Genomic DNA, 24,438 nt, shown 5'->3' on the forward strand with positions numbered 1-24,438 from the left:
AGGTCACACAGGCTCATGAGCTGTTATTAGACAGATCGGCCCACCATCACATCTCACTTATTCATTTTCTCATGGAGCGATTAAAGCTCCCCACTAAGAGGAATGTAGGACAGCAAGAGCAGATGGATAGAAAGGGGAGGCAAAATAAACAAAACACAGGACACAACATAGCCGAAAACACAGGGGGAAGTTATTCAGCCTCTTTTAATGAAGCTCTGCTGGAAATTAAAAACAGAAATAAGATTTTTGTATCCTGTTGTGCTGTTAAAAATGACCCATTTTAATAAAAAAGGTTTAGATTAAGTCAAATTAGTCCTGCTAACAAAAAACTCTTCAACAAAGAGAGTCAGCCTTGACCAAATCCTAGACTTTTTACCCGAAACTGGGACAATAAGCTCCATGAGGCCTTCACAAAAGATTAGAAAGTGTTTGGGTTTCTGCAGGTGCAGTGTCTTTCCAAAGCAGCATGTGGTTCTGCAGTTCAGAGCATCGTCTGTGTTTCAGTCTGTACCAGGGCTGCAAGATTACCCGATCCTCGCCGTCCTTGCTCCCATTGTCACTGTGACAAAGCTGCAGATTTATAAAGGCCCAGCGGGGGAGAGATGGCAAAACCACAACTGCATTCAAGAAGTCAGAAGCTGCTCCGACTGCGGTGTGATGAGCATGGGAAGTGTTGAGCAGCCGCGTTACATAAAGCTCTAACCCGTTCAAAAGTGACTCCATAGAAATGGGGCTTCAATCTCACGTCTAGCTGCAGGATAGAAGCGTCTGAATGTTGATGAGTTAGTGTTTTATATATATACTGTATGCATGTGCCTGCATGTGTCTGTGTGAAGGAGTGTCGTTTTCATACCAATTTACACTGCAAGTCTGAGGTGTTAATTAATCCTTGAGCACTTTATCAAAACTACATCCTTAAAAACGCCTTATTAATTTAGCTTTTTAATTAGTCTGAGCAACAACACTTGTGAGTACCTACTCACCCCACTTAGGGTGAATCATGCATTGTTATTTATTTCCAATATTGAATAATGATATCTTAATAAATCGGGCAAGACTGTCATTAGGTTAATCATTATTTAAGAGATAAAACTCAAAATCAACGTTCAAATACTTAAAACTAGAGCTGGATATTGTTTACTGTACAACTTTCTATATAATACTTATACTATGTTTGACTATATCTATTTATTTTTAAATCAACAAAATATGCCAAACATCTTCCTACATTTGTGTATAATGTTGCCTTTTGCCTTAAAAAATACATCTTGCAACATGATTAAGATCCCAAAATATCTGAGTCACAAGAGATGAATCTTACCATAGGTTTTCCTTACTGGTTGTCAGTTTTTGATACTCTCTGCTATAGACAAGTTTTGGTTTATACTCTGATAACCAAGCCCTACTCAAAATATTCCAATACTTATTTGTTTTTGATATATAGCTAAATTGCAACATGAATGTTTTGTGAATTGCACTTTGCAATGTGAGAAGGAAAAATATTAGCTGAGAGATTAGTCAGCTCTAAACTAACTACCAACTTTGAAGTGGTTCCAACTAATTCTACAATGACTCAATTAATAGTTTAATCCATGAATTGTCATAAAATGGTGAAAAATGTCTGTTTTCAGTCCAAAACGTAACACATTCAATTTAAAATCATTTAAATAATCAACTCATCACTTCAGCACGAATCAGCCTCCAGCTTTAATAGAGTCAGAGCATCACTGTGCTGTGAGCCCTGAACATAACTCTGTCCTTGTCAAACCCATGAACCTTCATGGAGCCAGCAGGTCCGTGAGCTGAAAAGCCCCACTGCCCTTGAAACACACAGACGCCCATCAATTTCAACCAATCAAACATGTTTCCAGTGGAAAGAAACGGCACAAGGTCAGTGTTTATCTGCATAACTACAGTGTGTGTGTACAACCTATTAAGACAAATAAGATAAGATCTGACATTTGTAACATTTACGGGGTTAAAACGAGTACAGAGGGATTCATTTTCCTGCCGTTCACAAACCTGACATTGTTGGGACTAAATAGACATTCAATAGCTTAGACGAGCATTTATGTGGTTTTTAGGTTTAATTAATGAGTGAGATATCTCTGTCTGTAAATCTAGCCATATATGAGGAGTATGTTTTTGTCTGATACACATGTGAAGCAGCATCTTTCTCAGAGACGTAACTACCGTGAGTAGACGGTACAGAGAGAATAGGAAGGTCCTTTGTGGGAGACACAACACCCTGCCTCACATCACACATTAGCTCCCACGAGGCCGTCCTCTAATGTGAGAGGTTAAACTGCATAACCTAGCAACATAACCCACTATCAGGCTCAGTTGTAACCTCGGTAACTTCTGTTCTGACTTTAGTTATCGCAACATTTTCAGTCTTTTATCACCCAACTTATCATTCTTTGTTTCTGATTAGAGGGGAAGGTCGAGAGTCAAACTCACAATGTCACAACCACGACTGATGCCCCACAGCTTAATTAATCAACGGAGCAAAAAAGTTAATTATATTAAGTTCAGGTGGGAATTGTGCAGAATATTTGTGCTTCATTTCACTTTAATCTTCTCAGATAATTCAGGTGCCACTTGATTAAATACTCGCTTGTTTGCGGTGATGTTCCACAGTGGGGTTGTGCTGCGTTGTCATTGTTATTAAATCAAACAGACGACAGGTTAAAAGTCTTGCTGCAGTCCTTTAGGGCAGCACGCTCTGCAGTTGCCACAAGAAATTAGAGTACATTAAGGAAAAGCTGCATATAAATCTTGTAGATTACAACCTGAAGCATACTTATCTAGACAAGAGAAGCTGTATGTGAGACCAGAAATGTCCGAATCGTTCAGACTAGTACAAAGTTGGGTCATTGTCCCTTTGAGCGCTTGTGTGAATAGCGCTGGCGTATTCACAGCGAGTTGGCTTTTTGATGATGTTTCCATAAGAATGGTGAGAAACCGTAAGAATAAAAACATGTGAGGATAAAGAAGAGGGGTCATTTACAAGAGGACACCAACGAAAATGAAAAACTGGAGAAAAAACGAGATTTGGTTGTAGTTCAATAGCTGAAATTATGAATCGACTACGTTACTACGACGTTATTGCAACATGTCCTGTCTCCCTCGACCCAAAACCGAGTATCTCCAGTAGGTGAAAACGTGTTTGACACGGAAAATCTCCTGTCGTGTGCTACATGTGATACAAACATCCAGAGAATCAGGACATTTTCCGGACTTCAAAAACATCTCTTCTCCCCTGCAGCAGCAAACAACCTTACATAACCTTGCATCAATTACCATGACTCACATATTTATAAATGTGCTGAGTCATAATTGTAGAAAATCTGTATGAATCATCAACGGCTCTTCTCTCCAGGATTGATTTATTGCTGCTTACTATACTCTCACAATTCAGGTCACGCTGACAGAGTAAGAAATGAAGCCGTCTCAAACAATAACACAAACTTCCCACTGATAAAACTTGTGAGTGACGTCTCCTTTCCAGCGTCTGTTTTTTGAACAGGAAGAAGCTCTTTAAGCACTGGACCAGGTCCCAGTGTCCGGCCTCTGCAGACTCACAGACTCTGACTTGAGTCCAGGATGGCTCCGGGTTTTTCCCACGGTGAGGAAAGCAAGTTATTAAAAGACTCTTTTCCTCAGACTCAGCCCTTTATGCATACTCTCCATCCATCTGCGGTCAGCGACGGAATGTAACTAAGTGCATTTACTCAAGTCGTGCACTAAAAAGTAATTTGAGGTACACTCCAAAGGCAAATACTGCATTTTTTTCTTACTCAACTCAATTTGACAGAAGACAGAAATACTTATACCTGACACATTAGATTTGAGCCTCACACTTGCCTGTCCACAGAAATGTCTGCTATTTCACAATGTGCCGCTTCATTCCTCATTGATTGTTTGGAGCCCTTGGCACCTTCTCGCACTCCGACACTTGATGACGTCAACTAAATTGTATGAGTTTTTTAGTGCTTCTGTCTATGGGGTGGACATTAAGACTGTGCTGCAGATTGGCCCCCCAAGCTGAGCCCCCATTTAGATCACCATCACCTATTTTCGCCAACAAACTCACTTACTCACACATGCAGTATTTTGGCACCAAACGTAGGCTTTCAAAGAGAGGAGAAGGTTTACAAAACAAGGATGGAGTGTTTTGCAGTTGGTCAGTTTTTTCCCCCCCAACCCGTCCAGTTCTTGGAATAGAAACAGCGGGTTTTAACAAGGCTGCTAAAGAGAAGAGTGTGTTTGTTTCGCCTCCGAGACTGGCCGTCTTCCCTGTTTGCTTAAAAAACATGTGCAATTGAGTATGTTCTCGGAGAAGCTTAACAGGGTCTGGCAGAGTCTGAGTGAGTCTTTAAGTTCTCCATAAAGCGGGGTAATTTCTGCCCACTGGATTAACCCAACTCATGCTTGTAAATCCCCACACGCAGCTTACTTTACTGCCATTACAAACCCTGCAGACGAGCAATATGTTATGTGAGCTCCAACCGACCGCACAGCCTTTTCTCTTCTGCATCTCCAACAGAGGTTACTGCAGTACAGCTTTCCAGCAAAGCAAAAGGGGTGACTCAGGGTAAAAAGCTCAAAAGACTTAGCAAACAGTGTGAGGGCTTATTGAGTGTTTGTGCCACAGTAGCCGGCCAGCAACCGCTAAAAAAGCACAGCCGCGGCGTGCTTGTGCACGTTGGGACTTACATTGGCTCGTGACACTCCCATTACTGGAGGCGGGGAGCAGGAAAACAACACTGTCGAGCAGAAGGGACCACTTAAGAGGGGTGTGAGTAGAGGTTTCTCTCTCGCAGCTATCGTTGCGTTTAAAAGGCCTCAATTAGTCCAGTGGCTGGTACGCCCGTTAAAGAAGCCTCAGATGGAGAAAAAGGCTAAAAGGAAAAGTAGATATGAATACGATGAGGGAGCAGAAAGAGTTGTGTTTATCATGCAGCGTTTCTCTTCCAGGGGAGATTAAGCTAAGAGTGAGAGTCAACCTGAGCTGGCTCTTCAGCACGTGTTCAAACAAAAGCTTGTTGGCAGATGCAGACAGCCGGCTGCTTTTTTTGTTCCTGTTGTTGTTATGTAACCTGACAGACAAAGCTCAATAGGAGTGTCTGTGAAGGCACCACGTGGGGGGTTAGTGTCTGTTTACCCAACCCTCAGTTACCTGTCCACGGTTTACACACAACAGTGTGTGATGTCATCACCAGGGCCGACAGACTGGCGGTAAAAATACCAGCCGACGGGTTTAGTTTGAGGATCAGATCCACGAGTTTGAAGGTTTGTTAGGAGCCCTTTATAATATATTAGATTTTACAGCTCAAGGCCCAATCATATGATCTTTCATCGTGATGCTCATGAGGTAAAGTGGAAAAATTCAGAGGACATGACCTCTGTTTCCTCAATGGCAGCTGTAGCCCTGATCATCCCTGTGCAGCGCGGGGTGGGGGGGCTTTTATCCACCGGCTCCATATTTTATTCATCAGCCATCTCACTGATTGATGGCTGCTGAGACGCACTTCCAATTCAATTCCTGCGTGAGAGTGTAACCTGCTTCACTCTCAGCCCCCTGAGCTGCATGAACAACACAGACGCATTCAAATTCTGGAATGCAAATTAGGATTTTGTCTGACACGCGGGGACGACAGCAGATTTTATGAGGGAGTGCAGGGTCTGATTTCAGGAACAAGGTGTTATTTCAGCTCATGAGGAGAAGAGCTGTAGGTAAAGCGAACACACTGGAGTAAACAATCGTCATTGATGATTTAGTTCATATTTGATTTGAGCATTTTATGCTCGACTGTGTGTTCTTGCTGCATGTTCATTGAAATCACATCAAAGAGGAGTGATTTGCATTAGTTGACAGATTTCCACCTGAGTTGTGAGTGCAGACTTTTGTTTTCAAGCGTTTAAACAAGTGAAGAAGTTATTGCGCTTTTCCTATAGTCATGTTCTGATTGCTTTAGGGATTAAATTAAAATGATTAGAGGAGAGGACGGTTCAGAAAAATGAGGAGGGTTGGAGAACAACATTTTAAATTATTTGTACGCTTTTAGTTATTAATAGAATGATGAATTGTAGCAATTCATAAGAGAAAAAAAGATATCTCACAATACAATGAATAGAATCTAGATTCAAATAAAAGCCTTAAATAATACGTTTCCTACACATTTAAATATGAATGTGTGTAATGTTCTTCCACAAGGTCCAGTTCTTACTACGTCCCTTTTTATCTGCATATATATGTGCACACACACACACACACACACACACACACACACACACACACACACACACACACACACACACACACACAGATATCCATATTTGGCTTCAAAGGTTAAGATAGGAACCGTCTGTGTTGAGGTGCAGAGGAGCGAATCAACAACTTTGAAACCTGCACACACAGAGTTTTCATATCAGCTGGTCAATAAAGAGAGGAAAGCTCTCTTTGAAGTCGTGTGTGTGTGTATATATGAAACATTCATGTGGTATCCCTCCTTTATTGGCAGTTGCAACACCCCAGACTTTACAGAGTTAGTCGTGTTATCAAAGGCTTTACGCAACCTTTTCTCACCTGCCTGCAGCGGTTTGAGGACCCACAAGGATGGGTGTAATGTTTTTTTTATTGTTTGATATACACACACGCGTCCTTTGATCACAGTTACATGAAGCGTCGGGGCAGATGTGAGGAGGTGGAGGACCTCGACCTTTGGCTTAAAGCAGGGCAGGGGAGAAACTATGACAAAAGCAACCTGGCCATGACTGCACCTTTAAGGTCTTTAAAAGTCTCTTTGCTCTGTGCAGCTTTATTATAGGCTTATTATAATGCATGGCAGAAACTAGACTGAGCCTAAAACTATTATTATGACCTAGTGTGTGTGCATCAGAATCACAAGACAAAGCTCTGCATGGGTACAGGGAAACTCCCTTGGTTGTGTTACATCAGAGGTTTGTATATATTTGTATGTATGTTCTTAAAGGGCGCATTCAGCAGAACAGACTGCTGCCTCACTTCCTTCTGAGATTTCTCTCCAAAAAAAAAGGTCCAGATACGATATCTCAATTTCCACACAGATACCAAATTCATTCATGTTTTCAATAACTTACTTTGGGAAAATAATCAAATATTTTATCCAGTTTATCAAAAGAGGTTCTCGCGTTTTAACACATGCAGCCATAGAGGAGCTTTGCCAAAATAAACTGGAAAAATCTTAATTTAAATCAGGAACTATCTGATCAAATACAAAGTAAACAAGACTATTAATCCGAGCAGAAAATTGATGCATGCCTTTGGTACTTAGTAGCTGTTGATATACGGTTCATATCTCATATATTTGCTGTGGTTTAGGTGTTGCATCATTCACTGCCAAGGCTTGTTTTTTTCTACATCCCTTTGTTTTTACCGCGGTATCAAATGTGGAATTGAGAATAATGGAATTTCGCTGATGTTGGTTTCGACTAGAGCTTGGCAATATATCAATATTATATCGATGTTGTGATATGAGAATAGATATCATCTTAGATTTCTGATATCATAATATGGCATAAGTGTTGTCTTGTCCTGGTTTTAAAGGCTGCATTCAAGTAAAGTGATGTAATTCTCTGAACTAAGCAGACTGTTCTAGCTGTTCCATTATTTTCCTTCACCCACTTAGTGTTTATGTTCACATTACTGATGATTATTGATCAAAAACCTCATTATGAAAATATTTTCAAAACCACCAAAAGTTAACCCTACAATGTTTTTGCAATATTTAGATAGAGGTATTTTCTCCATATTGAACAGTCCTATTATCGACTAATTCATTTCTGGTATTGTGACGTCTCATTTTCACACTGTTTACGTTTGGATAGTTACCCAGAGAGAGGACAGGAAACTGAATATTAATTAAACTGTGAGTTCCCCACAGTTCATTTAATATAATTGCAAATAGAGGCTTTAACTTGAGACGCTGGTAAGTGAACAGAGAATAATTATTATAAAGTTTAAATTATGCAAATCTAAATGGTACTGCTAAGACTTCTGTTCCTGTGTGATAACTGCCAGAATCCTCATAAATTCAGGGATGCAAGAAATATGAAAAAAATATGCCAACATTTAAATAGTCCTTTCCACACAGCCGCATGAAAAGATGACTCTAGGAAACAGCCGTCTTCGAACGATCCTTCAGACTGTGTGTAGAGCATGCTTGAGTAAGTGCGAGGCATTAATGCCATGTGACGTGAATCACAATGACAGCTCCGTAAAAGCCTGCAGACATGTCTGCCATTCCTAGAGGATTCCTTTTCATGCCAGCTTTCCCATCCGACTGGCAGAAAATCTGGGTAGCTCGATTTCACACAGTTGGAGTGGAAAACGCTGACATATACCTCTACTGATATCCCATCAGACCTGATGACCCCACACAAGGCTATGAATGCTTGATGTGAGTTATGTTCATGTTGGGGCCTAAAATGTAATTTATTGTAATGCAGCTCACGCTACAGTCTGTGCAGGGCAACAGAAGCAGCAGCTCTAAACACTCCTGACATTAAAAAGACTGTGTTTGTAACCTAAACATCACTAGTGTTAATATTAAAAAAACATCATGTAGTGTTAAATAACTCAGGACATTTCAAGGTGTAATATTTCTGATGAATCATTCCCTCAATTTCCTTAAAAAGTGCACAAGTGTTTAACTGATGGCATTAAGCGATCTTTTGCTGTTAAGGGTTAAAAGGTTAATTATTAACATACCTTGTTAACGTCACTGTTTGGTAGCATGCAGTCATTATCAGTTTGTTGACACTTCTGCTATCTATTGGGCAAAGTTGGGGGAGAGAAATTCCTCATATTTCCTGCATACAACTACAACTGGGAGGTTGATGTTAATAGTTTATTCTACTCGGCTGTTCGTATTGATGGTCTGTACGATCTGACGTGGATGTTGTGTAAGGGAACAAGGGAACAAATTAAGTATTTTAAGGGCACAAATGATTTAATTTAAAGGAATGCAATAAATTTGTGACGCACATGACTTTGAGGCCTTGAACTAATAATCTGCGTGAACAACTGATTTCTGATTTCAACTCACTGCAGATAGGAACTACACAGTTTTCTCAATTTAATTATCTTGCTAATACAAGACTCTGTGTGGAAACTTTTGACAGTTGCACTCGGCTCCATAAAGCCTTCCCTCCTCTCCTCCATCAACATGCAATAAAGTTTAGATGCCAGCTGAAGCTACCACACTTACTCTCAAATGAACTCCTGGAAATCACTCAATATTACAAGCTGATGAGAACAGTGTTTGAGTATCTGAGGGTGGACATTTCCTTCAAGATGGAGGTTAGTAATATCGTCCTTGTCTAGATGCTGACCAATGAGTAAAGAGCACCTTAAACCACTCATGCAGGTGCTGCAATGTAAGTCAATGGGGAAAAGGCTTTTTGGGCTTGAACCAGAAGTTGTAATTAGACTAAAAATTGGCTTCAAAGCATGGCGCTATTCATTACACTCTCCTTGCTGTCATTTGTTATGGCTGTCAATAGTGTTATCTGCTGTTTCATCAGCTGGTCACGTCTATCCAATAGCACAACGACCCTCTGCTCAGCGCAGACGCCCCTCCATTACAGATCTTTCTGCAAAAACTAAGATCCTTAGTTTCAAGACTTTATTATCACAAGACTTCTGTTCTAATAAACAAAATTATTTTTTCCTCATTCACTTGTCTCTCCAGATTGAACTGCAACAAACATGATGTTTCCAGTTCATAGGCTGATGGGATGGCAATACTTTTGCAGGTATAAACCTGTAAAGTATTGCACAAATTAAAATTCAGACCTGATGATGGCACTAGGTGAGTCAGAGGACAACCAACGTTCTTACAATCCATCCTGCGGGAAACAGTGTAGATACAGTTGCATGGCAATCCATCCAATAGTTGTTGTGACATTAAACTCAAAACTACAAATATCATCTCATGGCGCAAGTGGTGAATACAAGAGATGCCAAAAGTCCTTAGGAGTCATCTTCTAGGAACCATGAATGTCTTTTCAAACTTCTGTGCCTATCCGTCAAGTAGTCATTCAGATATTTGACAGGAGAAGTGAGAACTGACCATGATTGACCTGTCAATGTTGCTAAAAAGTTAGACCAAAGTCATCAATATTCATCCTCTGGGCACCATGAATATCTGTATCAATTCAATAGATATTGAGATATTTTGCTAAAATCAAAAAATATAACCCCACATGGTGGCACTAGATGAAAAGACAGAGGAGCACCAAAGTGCATAGGATTCATTCTCTGGCGACCATGAATGTCTGTTCAAAGTTTCACACCAATCAAATAGTTGTGTGGTGGACCGACCAACCGACAGAGCCACATTACTGTCCCTAGTGCTAGTGTGGCTAAAAACAACCAAAAAACCAATGGACATCTGCATGAATCATTATTTTGTATTCTAGGAATGAATGGGTGTAAATGTGTTTCCTAGAAAAGCCCTTAGCAACAGGACGGGAGGACCGGGGCTGGCAGAGCAAGCGCGTTAACAGGTGGATCAAAGCGGACTGTGACCTGCTCGGTATCCCCTCCAGGGAAATTTGAGTGGATGTCATTCCTCACAGGGCAGCTGTCAAGGCAGCAAACATGCCGGCACTGCTGGATGATTACGGAGTGTAAGTCATTAAGAGGATACCCCTCGGGGGGGCAGGTAGCTCTTACTGCAAGCCACGACTTGACGCAGGCTTAAGAGCGGCAATGCTCTGTGATGAGGGTTTGTTTGTTCAGTTGAACGGCTCGTCTTTACGACCTCATACATGGAAAACATCCAAATGCTACGGGACGATCACTGCGCGACGTACATCACGGTTACTGTTATCCCAACGTGTGTGGCCGGCCTGAATTTCACGGCATTACTTGACAAAATTATACAATTTGTTTGGAGATGAAAAATTTTGATTATCTGCTTTCTTTCGGTTTTATGTCATTGGAATCTGAATATATTTTGGTTTTGACGTGTTAGTCAGAAACAACATCAACATGGAGACATCATTTATGGCTTTGGTATTCTTCACTATTTCTTGACACCTAAAGCCTAAATGATCAACAATTTATAATCTACAGATTTTCGTTAATGAAAATAGTCATATGTTGCAGCATTACAACCCACATAACAAACCAACTACGTCACACTGTTTACTTCATACATTCATCCTATAGGCTCTTATTTCATAACGTGGAAAAAGCACTTCAGATAACAAGCCTGCCTGTTTGTTTTAAGTGGAAAACACACTTGTTTATTAGTAGTAACTTGTAAGAATAACACATCATGTGACCCCCATGATCAATATAATAACACAGCTGGTGAACGCTGCACATTGTGAGCTTGTTTTCAAATATTGTTTTGAAAATTATAGGATTTTATTCTTGCAAAACATGTTTTTTTTTTACTTTTAACCATTTGATTTAGAATATGTAAGTAAATATCAGTGTTTTATTATTTGGCTCTGTTCTATTTAAGTTTCCAGTAAGCCATACAAAAGCAGCTAAATGGAATTCAGCCATCATCATTTGTATTATTTAAACCTGTGTGTGTTTTTTTTTTTACTGCTGAATGACTAAATGTCTTCTGAGAAATAGAACAATTCCAGTTTTATTTGTTTTCATAATGCTCACAACTTACTGGATGTACTACAGTATTGCGTCATTGCCTCGAGTTTCTCAATCTTAACGAATTCATGCGAGTACTAACACATGCATAAGGTTTTGCTTAACACGCAAATGCAGAAAGCAGCGTCTGCCCACCAAATTCAACCTCACGTCACCTCAAGTCTTGTCTGACCCAGGCCGCCTCATTGTCACCACTCTGTAAAAGAGATGGAGGCAGGTCCCGGAAGTAGAAGATGGAGCAATTACTGGAATGATTGCTGCTGGTGCTCCCCCAGTGTGTGGAACAGGTGTGGATTCACCCCAGGAGGTCTATATTGCTGCAGCATTGAGTCAAGATCACTGAGGGGGGTCGGGGATAATCTTCTGTCAAGGCCAACTATAATAAAAAAATAAAAGAGCCCAGTGTGACAGGTCAGGGTGGATTTTGTCAATGGTGGACGTAACTCCCACTGTACTGTTATGACAGACAATCACTCTTTAGAAGAGGGAACAGGAACTATATATGGAGACAGTTTTTTGCTGATTTCTTTTTACAATCAACACTTGAAATGATGAAGGCACTTATAAATGACAAGGTAGTACAAAATGTAAACCATACTTAAGTGTTTCATTTTTACCTCTTTACTTAAGATTTCATTAAACTTTTTTCGTTCTTTCTACAAAGTGTACCAAAACATTGGCAACGAGGAAAATCTTTGGTAGATAATAATGAGATAAATATGAAACAAAATTTAAATCATATGTTCTAAACTAAAAAAGAGCTGGGCTACAAGTTGAGTGTTGTTTTTTTGCTGATTAAAGTGAAAGGTGTTAGCCCCCAAAAATAGCAACAACATCCCCTCAGGCTCAGTTAAGGTGGACTGACCTTTAAGGTGAATATGCTTTTCCCCTTAAAGAGACAAGCCACTCTTTTGAGTTTTGCTCAGCTCTCTTTTTATAATTTGTTTTAACTGTTTTACTGAAAGCATTAATTTGTCATTATTGTTAGTTAACGTTTAAACGGCTGATTATCAGAATCCCTAATCATGTCTTTGTGTTCAGACTTGAATGAGGTGCAACTCTGAGAAGGAGCACAAAGTTTGACGCTGAATCTAGCTCTAACAGCTTACATAGTATTGCATCAGCACCCACAAACTGTGTGTTACATCAGTTGTTGACTTGTTAATAAGCAGGCTACGCAATAACTACCATTTCCATTGCTATTAAAACAGCAGAATGCACCTTTACCTTTCATTACATACAGTACATTTGTCTCATGTCTCGCCTCCACTTTAGAGCCTTCAATATCTGATCTCTGATTGTCAGACGCATGTCTCAATAGCAATATTTTATGAGTCACTGCGTTGTCCTTTTTTTTTATGTTTCGTCTTAGCCTGAATGTCCACATTCGGGGAAGGCACAGGTGACTCAATCAGAGGATACGTGCCATCAGTCTGTAACTCATGTTAACAAAGAGAGCAGCAGGCTTGTATGTCAACACCTTGTGCAACAATTATCCACTCATTTTCTTTTTTTTAGTTCCTGTAAAAGAAAACAAGATGTTGAACCGCAAAACAGTTGAATGAACTTTGTGTGGCATCTTGTGACAGGAAAAAGATTTTTTAATAATAAACCGCAATGCAAAACACTTCCTTTACAGTTGTCATGCTTCTGCTCACACAGCTTTGCTTTCCAATCACACACCAGATCCGTTCAGTCAAATAGAAAAAAATCAATACTCTGTGTGTTGAGGGGTAAACTGACTTTGAACGCAACGCATTCGTCCACTTAAAAAAAATAACTTAAACCATTCCCGCCTGAGAAAACAGCCCCGTGTGACTGTAGCCTGTGTTTATCAGCGTGTCTTCTGAACTTTCACCCACTGACTTATTTACCGAGTGTTCATGTGCGTTTCAAGCCTGCTGCTCAGACCCCGGGCATGCTGGGAGAGCGGAGGACGCAGGGAGAAGACCATCGGGAATGCATCAAACCAAAACCAGTGATGAGTTATTTCAAATAACCGCACTGCACACAACACCGGTTAAGGTAGGATAAGGTTTGAACCTTTTGGAGCTGCTTCAATAATGTGTTGGCAGCAGTTATTGACTCATGTTGTCCCCACAGAGAAAATGTCACATGAGTTTGTTTTGTTATTTTTGAACCCTGACAGCTGAGGCAAATGTTTTGTGGCTTGTTTTACACCATTATAAAGAAAAGGCTATTAAAGGCCAAATCTAAAGGGTATAAATATATATAAATACAATTATGATTATAAGCTCATACTGGAGCGGTTAATCAACTTATAAATTATGCACATTTCTTAACAAAACTACCATTTCTAAAAACTGCATTGTTATTCCATTGTTTTTATTCAGATATATTAAACATATTCTGTACAATACTGTATTATATATTATTCTTTTCCATATTTATCTTTCTTGATCTTTGCAATACTTTTTTAAACTTCTAGTATGTGAAAACAAGCTTCTTGGTAATACATCTGATTCTGAATTTGTCGATCAACAGAAGAGTAATCTACAAAAATGTTGATAACTGATCAATATTTGAAAGTCATTTATAAAGCAAAAGGGAAAAATATATGCTGGTTCCAGGTTCTCAAATATGAGGATTTGCTGCTTTTCTCTGCTTGTAATCATTGTAAACTGAATATGTTTTGTTTTTTTGTATCGTTGGACAACATGAGCAAATTTAAGACAACCCCTAGGGGTTGACAAACTTATGATGGACATTTTGGGCTATTTCCGAAATTTTATAGACAAATATTTACCCAAACTGACAGATTGATTGGTAGAACAAAAGTAGAGTAGTTGGAACTTTTATGTCTCTCTGTTTTGTTTAAAACGATTATGCTTCCCACTAGAGCTTGACGTTGTGGCCAAAATATTCTATCCCGATATATATCATGATATAGCATGTTTTCTGTGATTCCATAAACAAATACTCTTTATGAAATAACCAAATGTTTTTTTTTTATAATCCTGAGGATATTAAATACTTGACAAAAGAAAAGAACTGAGTATTTTCTCATCTTATTAAGAACTTTAGTGCAAAATTCTGATGTATTAGTGTGTGCTTCTTATTATAAATTGACTCACTATCACTATATCCTAATAGTTAATTGATTTCATCACAATATGATTCCACTGAAAGTTCAATTAAGTAACATGATAAATTATCGCCCAGCTCTACTCCCCCCCACATTAAAGATTCTAAGAAAATTGTGATTCAAAATAATCAAAATTCCCTATTAAAGTTCCTGTATAATGACTTTTGTCTGTAACGTAAATCAGTGGGACAAAGTTCATCACATTGAACAAAAATGTGGATCTTTTATGTTACTTATATGACATATGCTGATATCAGGAATGTACAGATATTCTGATATGTATGGATTTCCACTGGAGCAACCAGCCCTACGTGACAGTGAGGGGGTAAATGGAAATGTGACAGCCTAGATAATCAATAGGTGGAAAAAACATCAGGGTTAGGAAGGGAGTGTGTGTTTGAGTACTCAATGGCACAGAAAGAGGTCAGGTGGTCGCCGCGTTCAGAGGACGCCGTGTGGGTTCGAGAGATAACCTTCAACTCAAACTCTCGGCCTTATCTGGAGCCGTAAGTGGAGCCGACGCCCGCTACCTCACAAAAAGACATTTGAACGTCTGTTTCTTCTCTCTGATAATAACTCTTTATTGTCTTATAGTCGTCACATGGAGCATGTGGATGTGTTTCAGCAGCTGGAGTGTCACAGAAACTGTGCTGCGTTTCATGTCTCTGATGTTGGCATTAAACAAACGTGGGGTTATTTATGTGTGAGGAAGTTGAAGCAAGGCCACTGGGTTATTTTCGTTGATGCTGCTAATGTATTGTCTGGAGTAGTGCTGAGCCTCACATGGAAAAGGTGGCAGAGTCTTGAATAAAGCTGTAGATCTGGGACACACAGGGACAATGATTTGACAATGACAGTAGACTTCAGCTGCTCATACAGCCCCTTCACAAGTTATTTGAGCTGTGAATGCATTTAAGAAAAGCAAAATTTTTTAGCTTCCCTCTCAGAATCGAGCTTTTGTGTAAATCCATCTGAGGCTCATTTCCATGCTTCATGAATCAAATAAGAGATGTAACAATTAGGAGATTAATGAATAAGTGGATTGAGAGGATATTGATGCACCTATTCTGATAAACCATTAATCTTGTCAGAATACCAAACATACCTAGTTCCAGCTTCTAAATTATGAGGATTTGTGGCTTTCCTTTGTTCTAGGTGATAGTTAACCCAGTAATTTGGAAATATGAGTCAGACGAAAAAATATTTATGAAGAAGTCCCCTTCATCTTTCTGATTATTTACCTGCATGTTTTTGCTGATGCCTGACATTTTTATAGACCTAACTATGAAACAATTAAGAAAATAACAGGCATAAATGTCAATAATTAAAATGATTATTAGTTTGTTTAGGGCAACTAAGAATTGTTTTCATTTTAAATGAACATGTTGATTCTTTTCTTGATTCATTGATTCATCATCATCATATTGTGTATCAAATGTATGCATCTCTATTAAACAAAGGTGACATCTTCGAGTTGCCTGTTTTGTCCAACCGACAATCTAAAACCTTGATTTTATACAAGAAAATAATTAGATTTTAAGAATCTGTTCCCAACAAATGTTTGACAATTGGTTCCCTAAATATACTGGACTGACTCGAAATGTTTATATTTAATTGAAGTGGTAAAAAGTCTGCTGCTCCCTCTAATAGCTGCATTCATCATGTTTTTATGACACACCATGTCAGGTTATAATGGGAACGAGTGAGACTGGTTCTACACGCCCACATTATGTTAGTGTGATCTGCAAAACCCCAAATTAAGACTCAGTGTTTTATAAACTCCAGGTTCCACCAGAAATCCTGCTGAGAACAAATGAAATAAGCAAACTATTCCTGTCTCAGTGAAATAGACCTTGTGTGGGCAAAGCAGATGAAAGGAGAGCTGTCACTGTGTTGGATTTATAGTGGGATGGTGCAATAGAATAGAATTGCATAACAGAGGAAGTCCAGCATGATCAGAGAGTGCATCCTAGATTATTTCCTGATTAAAGAGTGGTTACATTTGTAAGGAAAACACACACACAGATCCACACAATCCCAACCAACCTGCTCTTTGCGTTTCTGCCAGCGGCCGCATGGGCTCTCCTCCAAGATCTCACTCTCATCCTCGCTCTCCTCCTCCTTCCCCTCCGATCCTGATTTCCTCTCCGGGACGGACATCGTCATTTTACCACAGTATATTTCCAGATTTTTCACACCAAAACAAAAAAAAGAAGAAACCAAAAAAAAAACCCCTTCTGTCCAGCCTGTGGAGACAGCAGCGCAGAGACGGAGCGCAGCTTGTGTGCGCACTGAAGAAACCCCCCCTCCTCCAGACGTCTGCAGCCGCTCTTCAATCCCCTCCTCCTCCTCCTCCTCCTCCTCTTTGCACTCAAAACATTGTTGCAAAGGAGAAACTGATACTGTTTAATCCGGACAACAACTACCAGTGTGGGTTACAAAATCGCAAGGTCACCAGAGCCACACTTTCATGCGCCCAGTTGGCTGCATCCAAAGAAAACAGATTGCGAAATGTGCGCTTTTTTCTGGAGAGCCTGACGCGCCGCAGGAGTGGGAGCTCGGTGGGTGAAGCGCAGTGATCCTCCGTGGGTCCTCCGTGGGTCCTCTGCGGATCATTGCATGCCTCAGATGTGGGCTGGTCTGTGAGGGAGAGCTGGTTTTGCGACCATCTTCCAAGAGTGGTGTCGGATTTGGAGACGCCAGAGTCTGGAGCGCAGAGAGGATGGAGAGCCTCCGGTATGTGCGCACAGTGTGTCGGAGGAACGGACGAGACGCAGGAACGCCCAGAAACCTCAGTCATGTGATCTCCATTCACTCCAATGGACACTTTTTCTTTTTTTCTTTTTTTCTTTTTTTACAGCAATGGCGGCACATGGAGGCTCAATTATGGAAGCCCGTTTCTGCCACTGTGAGGGGAAAAATAAAAATCCTGTAAGTCGTTATAAATAATGACTTACTTTCTCATACTTATGATTTACTATCATGCAAAGTCATAATTATGAGATATTAAGTCATAATTATGAGAAAGTAAGTCATAATTATGAGATAGTAAGTCATAATTATGAGAAAGTAAGTCATAATTATGAGATAGTAAGTCATAATTATGAGATAGTAAGTCATAATTATGAGAAAGTAAGTCATAATTATGAGAAAGTAAGTCATAATTATGAGATATTAAGTCATAATTATGAGAAAGTAAGTCATAATTATGAGATATTAAGTCATAATTATGAGATAGTAAGTCATAATTATGAGATAGTAAGTCATAATTATGAGAAAGTAAGTCATAATTATGAGATAGTAAGTCATAATTATGAGAAAGTAAGTCATAATTATAAGATAGTAGCCTAAGTCATAATTATGATATAATAAGTCATAATTATGAGAAAGTAAGTCATAATTATAAGATAGTAAGTCATAGTTATGAGAAAGTCAGTCATAATTATGAGAAAGTAGCCTAAGTCATAATTATGAGATAGTAAGTCATAATTATGAGATAGTAGCCTAAGTCATAATTATGAGAAAGTGAGATAGTAAGTCATAATTATGAGAAAGTAAGTCATAATTATGAGAAAGTAGCCTAAGTCATAATTATGAGATAGTAAGTCATAGTTATGAGATAGTAAGTCATAGTTATGAGATAGTAAGTCATAGTTATGAGATAGTAAGTCATAATTACGACAGTCATGTGATCTCCATTCACTCCAATGGACCCTTTTTCTTTTTCTTTTTTTTACAGCAATGGCGGCACATGGAGGCTCAATTATGGAAGCCCGTTTCTGCCACTGTGAGGGGAAAAATATTATAATGTCATTATAATGAGAAACTTTCTCAAAATAATGACTTACTTTCTCATACTTATGATTTACTATCATGCAAAGTCATAATTATGAGATATTAAGTCATAATTATGAGATATTAAGTCATAATTATGAGATAGTAAGTCATAATTATAAGATAGTAAGTCATAATTATGTGATAGTAAGTCATAATTAGGAGATAGTAGCCTATTCATAATTATGAGATAGTAAGTCATAATTATGAGATAGTAAGTCATAATTACGACAAAAAATAAAAATCCTGTAAGTCATTATCATGAGAAACTTTCTCAAAATAATGATTTACTTGCTCATACTTATGATTTACTATCATGCAAAGTCATAATTATGAGATATTAAGTCATAATTATGAGATAGTAAGTCATAATTATGAGATAGTAAGTCATAATTATGAGATAGTAGCCTAAGTCATAATTATGAGAAAGAAAGTCATAATTATGAGATAGTAAGTCATAATTATGAGAAAGTAAGTCATAATTATGAGATAGTAGCCTAAGTCATAATTATGAGAAAGTAAGTCATAATTATGAGATAGTAAGTCATAATTATGAGATAGTAAGTCATAATTATGAGAAAGTTTCTCATTATAATGACTAGAATCTTTATTTGTTTTCATCACACTGGCAGAAATGGGCTTTCATAGGTCCTCTAAATTTTTAATGGAGCACAACTTTAAAGGAAGATATATGCAACTTAGAGTTCGTTATATTTTATTTCACATTATATCTTTTTTGGTCTTGGCATGTGCAGGTCCCTTGTTGGTTTGAATTTATGTCCTTTCTTTTGTTTTTCTTCTTTTCTGTTTTTTGGATATTTGGACATATGTAGTTTATTTATTCGGCATAAACCCATACCAACAACATTATATTATACATTTATAGAAAAAGAAAAAAGAAAGATTGCCTCAGAACTTCAGCTGACCCCAAAGGCCCAGATTCACTGCATCAATTCTACTTTATTTATTTAAAAGACAAGGTAATATAATATCAGATAAGGTGGATTGTTGAAGCTCTGTGTTGTATAGGGATCACATAGTTTCAAAACTGTAAATATTTTCACAGCATCTTGTAAAGAAATGAATCAATGAACAGTAACTCTGGTGGGTTTGTTTCAGTGCTGTTCCATCTAACCTTAGACATGTATATGTATGCAAGGTGAGTCATGTATGTGGATACAGAGACTACAGTAGGACTAGTGGGACATCTTGTGGTGCCTTGTTGCAGTTGCAGTAACTTTTTTATTCCACTTTTAGTTCCTATTCAGTTTTTAAGACTCAGTAGCGTTACATCCTTTTTGTTTTCTAACGTACATAGAAAAAAGTTTGAATAACAAAATACACTGTCAACAATTCCTTCTTTAATTTGGTGCTGTATACGTTGTATAATAGTAAGTTCACAAGCTCATTACTTCAACCCTATACCAATCAAATAGTAGCTAACAATAACTTTATCTTTTAAACATTGTAAAATTGGAAGTTCAATAGAAAACTCTAAAAAACTCTCTTTGTGTTATTTTATATTATTTCACAAGCATTTTATGTCAAAGATTTCCTATAAAATAAACAGAAATAAAGATACGGTAGTTAATTGCACATATTTAAATATACAATTGATAAGCAAACATCTTCAGTTAATCTTTCTTTAACTGGTTGCTGTAATTGGTGGTCTAACTGATATGCATCAATATATTTCTGTATGGTAGCTTCACAAGGTAATTATATTTATGTGTTGTTTGCTTAAAAGGACAGTTCAACCCAAAATTAAAAGTATATATTTTTCCTCTTAGTGCTATTCAACTATTTAGAATGTTTTGATGAGTTTTTGAGAAGTCGGCCTGTATATCTTCATTAAAATAGAACAGCAATGTCTCTATCCGGAAATCATGAGCCGGTAACACAAGATAACCCCTGCACATTCCTTCTTGTGAGCACTTTCGTACAGGAACTATGGTTTAAAGAAAATAGTTCCTCCACGAAACTGCTCATAACAAGGTCTGTTGAATATCTTAAAAAACAGGGTCACAAACCGATTGCCATGTAGTCCATTTTATTTGAGAAAAGGCAGACCAAATATCTCCAAAACTACTAAAACCAAAACAGTCTAGATTGGTCAATAGCGTTAAAGGTAAGAGGGAAAATGTGTTACTTTCACTTTGATATACCAGTGTTGTTTCAATAAATTGTTCTCCAATTAATTCCCTTATTCTTTTTCTACTTCCCCACTTGATAAAGCTTTTTTTTGCATCTGGATATTGTGTTTGCTAAGCAGTCCTGTTTACCATAAAATCTTCTCCTTCATGAAACTGGAGCAGCAATAACTTCTTTCATTTGACCAAACTCCTCCTCATTACCATACATAGTAAAGCAATTCATTTATAGTTTTTTAGAAACCCTGGTTGTTTTATAATGTACGCAGTCAAAAGTTTAAGACATTCATTTATTTTAATGGATGCAGAGAATATTTACCTTTATTCCTAGGTTTCCAAATCTCTTACAGTGTTTGTAAATATATAACAAATATATTTTTTAATCATTGCAAAATTACTTTATTATTTGAAATTTAATAGCAAACTGTAAACTGCCTCATTTGGATCACCTGAAAGTTGTGTTTTAGATTATTTCACTGCATTTAAAGGGAATTGATCAACTGCAGCTGCTTCAAACAGAGGAGCCATATGACAGAGAGATGGTTGGAGATCAATGTTTCAACATAAAACGTTTTCAATGTGTACGCCTGGTTCTTGCAGAGAAATATTGTACGTACTTTGACAAGCACACAACTTCAATCGTTTTTTTCTTTCTGTAGAATGTGATTCAACTGACAAGCAAAAATTTGTATGGTACATTATTTTTCAGGTGTATTTTTTGCATATGGGATAGATGAATGTCTGTCTCTAAAGCAGAGATACTTTTTTCTGTTTTCGATTCATTTTACTTTATCAGAATATTTTAAAATATAAGACTAGGAGCAATATTCAAAGCCACTAGTTTGTTTCAGTAAGGTGCACTCATGTTATCTTGTTTACTTTTTAATTCTTCTCCTACTCTCACCTTTTTGTCTGGTCACAAACCTCAACAAATCCCACTCTAGCTGACTCTGAGGTTGATACAACTACCATCGCTCTTCAAGATTTTTGCATTACAAGCAGCACTGTTGACTATAACTAGAAAGTCATAACTCAGCAAGCACAAAGACAAGTAAACACATTTATACCTTGTGAAAATGTGCTTTTATTTAATTACAGATTACAGACTGTAGCAGGCATGTTTACTGTAAATTACTCAGACATCCAAAGATGTCTTTCACTTTCGAAGCATTCAATCATGGATCTCCGGAATTGCCTTAGGAGCTCCAAATTTGTTCAGCTTCCCTGGTCACCACCAGTTTGCCATCATCGGTCAGTTGAAGACGGCACATGTTGACGTCACTCATGTAGGTGCCTGTGGACCACTTGGCGCTGCCATCCTTGTTGTACATGACCAGGTTGTTGTCAGCCTGCATGCACAGACGGAAAACGTCTGATCCGTTAGTGCCTGTAGCCCACACAGACTTCCAGCCATAGACGACAAAGTTACCATCATCCTGCAGGAAGGAAAAGAGACATTTGAATATTATCCAAGAAATATCACACCAAAACATAAGTTGTCAGTTAGTATTTTAACTTAACTCATGACTGGTGAACATGAGATTTGATGAGCTTCTTGAGTGGATCTTAGTTACTCACCTGGAAGATAGCCTTCCACTCCCTGTTGTTGGACATCAGATAGTCTCCCCTGCGGAGCTCATCATTTCTGGACAAGTAGTTCCTGCTCATGATTCTAAAAACAAACAAAACAAAAACTTCAAACAAAGATATCTGTAATGTTGTACCTGGATAGAACACTGAAAACGCTTGACACCACATGTCTTTGGCATTTCAGTCATTAAAAAAGTGTAGAGTACTCACAGGCCTTGAGTGATCCGATCCAGTCAATCTGTGAGCAGAAATGAAGGAAGTGACATTCCCAGCTTGTTGCTCCTTCTTTATATTACCTAAGCTGGGGGTGTTACGGAAGTGACAGTGTCTATTTCTCAAGAATATTATCATACATGTTCCACTGTATTATCAATCAACCATTGTCCCTTTGCTAAAAATGCTCCCCTTAAAAGATTAGAGCTATTAAGATATTAGCTTTTTGTTTCCTGCTTACAGAGCCAGAGCTGTTAAGGTACTATGGAAATTTACCGTGTGAAGGTTTCATGTGAAAACATTCATGTTATTCCCTCTTTGACCTGCACACTTGCCTTATCATCTTCACTTCTCAGGAATCTCAGCAGACATGTTTGTTACAGCTTATATAGCAGAGAGTGAAGCCTCTTTCTTTAGTGTATTCCTTTGCAGACTCTGTGTGACTCTGTAAACCTATGCCTCTTCTTGCAAGAATAAAATACACCAAAGACACTCAATTGTTATTTGATCTTTATTTCAACGCTCATTGAGACTCATCTCGGGACATTAACAGATAGGATAGATAGATTTTTTCCACCACAACCACGAGGAGATATTCGCTGAATTTCACAAAAGTGTATTAGGTAAAAATTGCTGACTGCACCTTTAATTCAAAAAAGTTTTAAACAATGCAGCCCTTGGTATTACGTTTCCTTTATGTATCCACATTAGGTTTACATCTTTCTGTTAAAATGACACGTGCATATTGGCAATCTTTTTTTGGTTTTCTTAATGGACACAAATCTCAAATCACCCTGCTGCCTCATGATTAATCACCAGCTGACACAAAGCAACATTAGCATTCGTTTAGAGCTGTGTTTCTGGGCACTTTGTGAACATTAGTCCAATATTTACTATCCTTTTTCAGATCTGTTATACCTGGTTTTAGTATCTCTCTCTTTTTGATAATGTCCCACACGGCTCGACCCTATAATGTGCATTGCTATTGATTTCTAAATCAAGGCCCCTTCTTTGACATTTCCATCCATCCGCCATCCTCCGCTCCTCATCACCTGACTGCTCTGCAGTTACCTGGCCTTCTGCACTCACCCCACTCACCCCCTCACCTACATCTCAATCCCTCATCAGCCTCTCAGTTCATAAACGCGCCCAGTTCCATTAATTCCCTGCCAGTTCCTCAACGTTGTTGTTTTTTTCTATTTACATTTCATTCTCTGATCCCTGATCCCTGTAATCCTGAACCTGCGCCTGACCTTCTGCCTGATTATGGAATTTGATTGAATGTGATTCTGCTGACAAATAAAGGAGTGACTTACCTTTTTCCTGAGAACCTACCGCCCTGGCCTGTTTGTTAGGTACACCCATGCAATTGAATGCAATCCAGTGAACAGCTCTGTTGCAATTACAAACACATTTATACATTGTGAAAATGTGCTTTTATTTTTTATCAGATTACAGACAGTAGCAGACATGTTTACTGTAATTCACTCAGACATCCAAAGATGTCTTTGAGTTTCGAAGCATTCAATCATGACAAGACCTCAATTGCCTTCGGAGCTCCACAGTTCTTCATCTTCCTTGTACAACACCAGTTTGCCGTCATCCGTCACTTGAAGACGGAACTCCTTGCCCTCTCTCGTGTTGCTGCATGTGGACCACCTGGGATTGTCAGCCTCGTTGTACATGACCAGGTTGTTGTCAGCCTGCATGCACAGATGGACACCGTCTGATCCGTTCATGGCTGAAGTCCACACAGTCTTCCAGCCAGAGAGGACAAAGTTACCATCATCATGCATTAAGGAAAAGAGACATTTGACTGTTATCAGAATACTTTTCTTTAACAAAGACCAGCTCTCATGTATCAAGCATCCTGA

The 24,438-nt window shown here is 38.5% G+C and overlaps 2 protein-coding genes across 2 annotated transcripts in view; both read right to left on the reverse strand.

Annotated features, from left to right (window-relative positions):
• LOC129110813 (nuclear receptor-binding protein 2-like) overlaps nucleotides 1–17,529 on the reverse strand; it is a 30,688-nt gene extending 13,159 nt beyond the window's left edge. Inside the window, exon 1 of the mRNA XM_054623035.1 lies at nucleotides 16,824–17,529. Within this exon, the coding sequence (XP_054479010.1) occupies nucleotides 16,824–16,943 (120 nt within the window). The 5' untranslated portion in view covers nucleotides 16,944–17,529. The remainder of the gene's footprint in view (nucleotides 1–16,823) is intronic.
• A 4,278-nt stretch (nucleotides 17,530–21,807) lies between these two features.
• LOC129110965 (B-type lectin plumieribetin-like) lies at nucleotides 21,808–22,630 on the reverse strand. Its single transcript, XM_054623245.1, has 3 exons — nucleotides 22,562–22,630; nucleotides 22,340–22,433; nucleotides 21,808–22,197 (listed from the first exon to the last, which is right to left on the reverse strand). The coding sequence occupies exons 2-3, from the start codon at nucleotides 22,427–22,429 to the stop codon at nucleotides 21,958–21,960; spliced, it is 330 nt and encodes a 109-aa protein (XP_054479220.1). The 5' UTR covers nucleotides 22,430–22,433; nucleotides 22,562–22,630; the 3' UTR covers nucleotides 21,808–21,957.
• Between the last annotated feature and the right edge of the window lie 1,808 nt (nucleotides 22,631–24,438).

Source organism: Anoplopoma fimbria, chromosome 21 (assembly GCF_027596085.1).
Source record: "Anoplopoma fimbria isolate UVic2021 breed Golden Eagle Sablefish chromosome 21, Afim_UVic_2022, whole genome shotgun sequence".
In the NCBI taxonomy this organism is placed as follows: domain Eukaryota; kingdom Metazoa; phylum Chordata; class Actinopteri; order Perciformes; family Anoplopomatidae; genus Anoplopoma; species Anoplopoma fimbria.

What these genes read in the sequence shown, in the direction of transcription:
- LOC129110965 (XM_054623245.1), bottom strand. Translation starts at nt 22,429, where the DNA reads ATGAGCAGGAACTACTTGTCCAGAAATGATGAGCTCCGCAGGGGAGAC. An exon ending in AGTGGAAGGCTATCTTCCAG is followed by an intron (nt 22,198 to 22,339) that starts GTGAGTAACTAA and finishes TCCTTCCTGCAG; the next exon opens with GATGATGGTAACTTTGTCGT.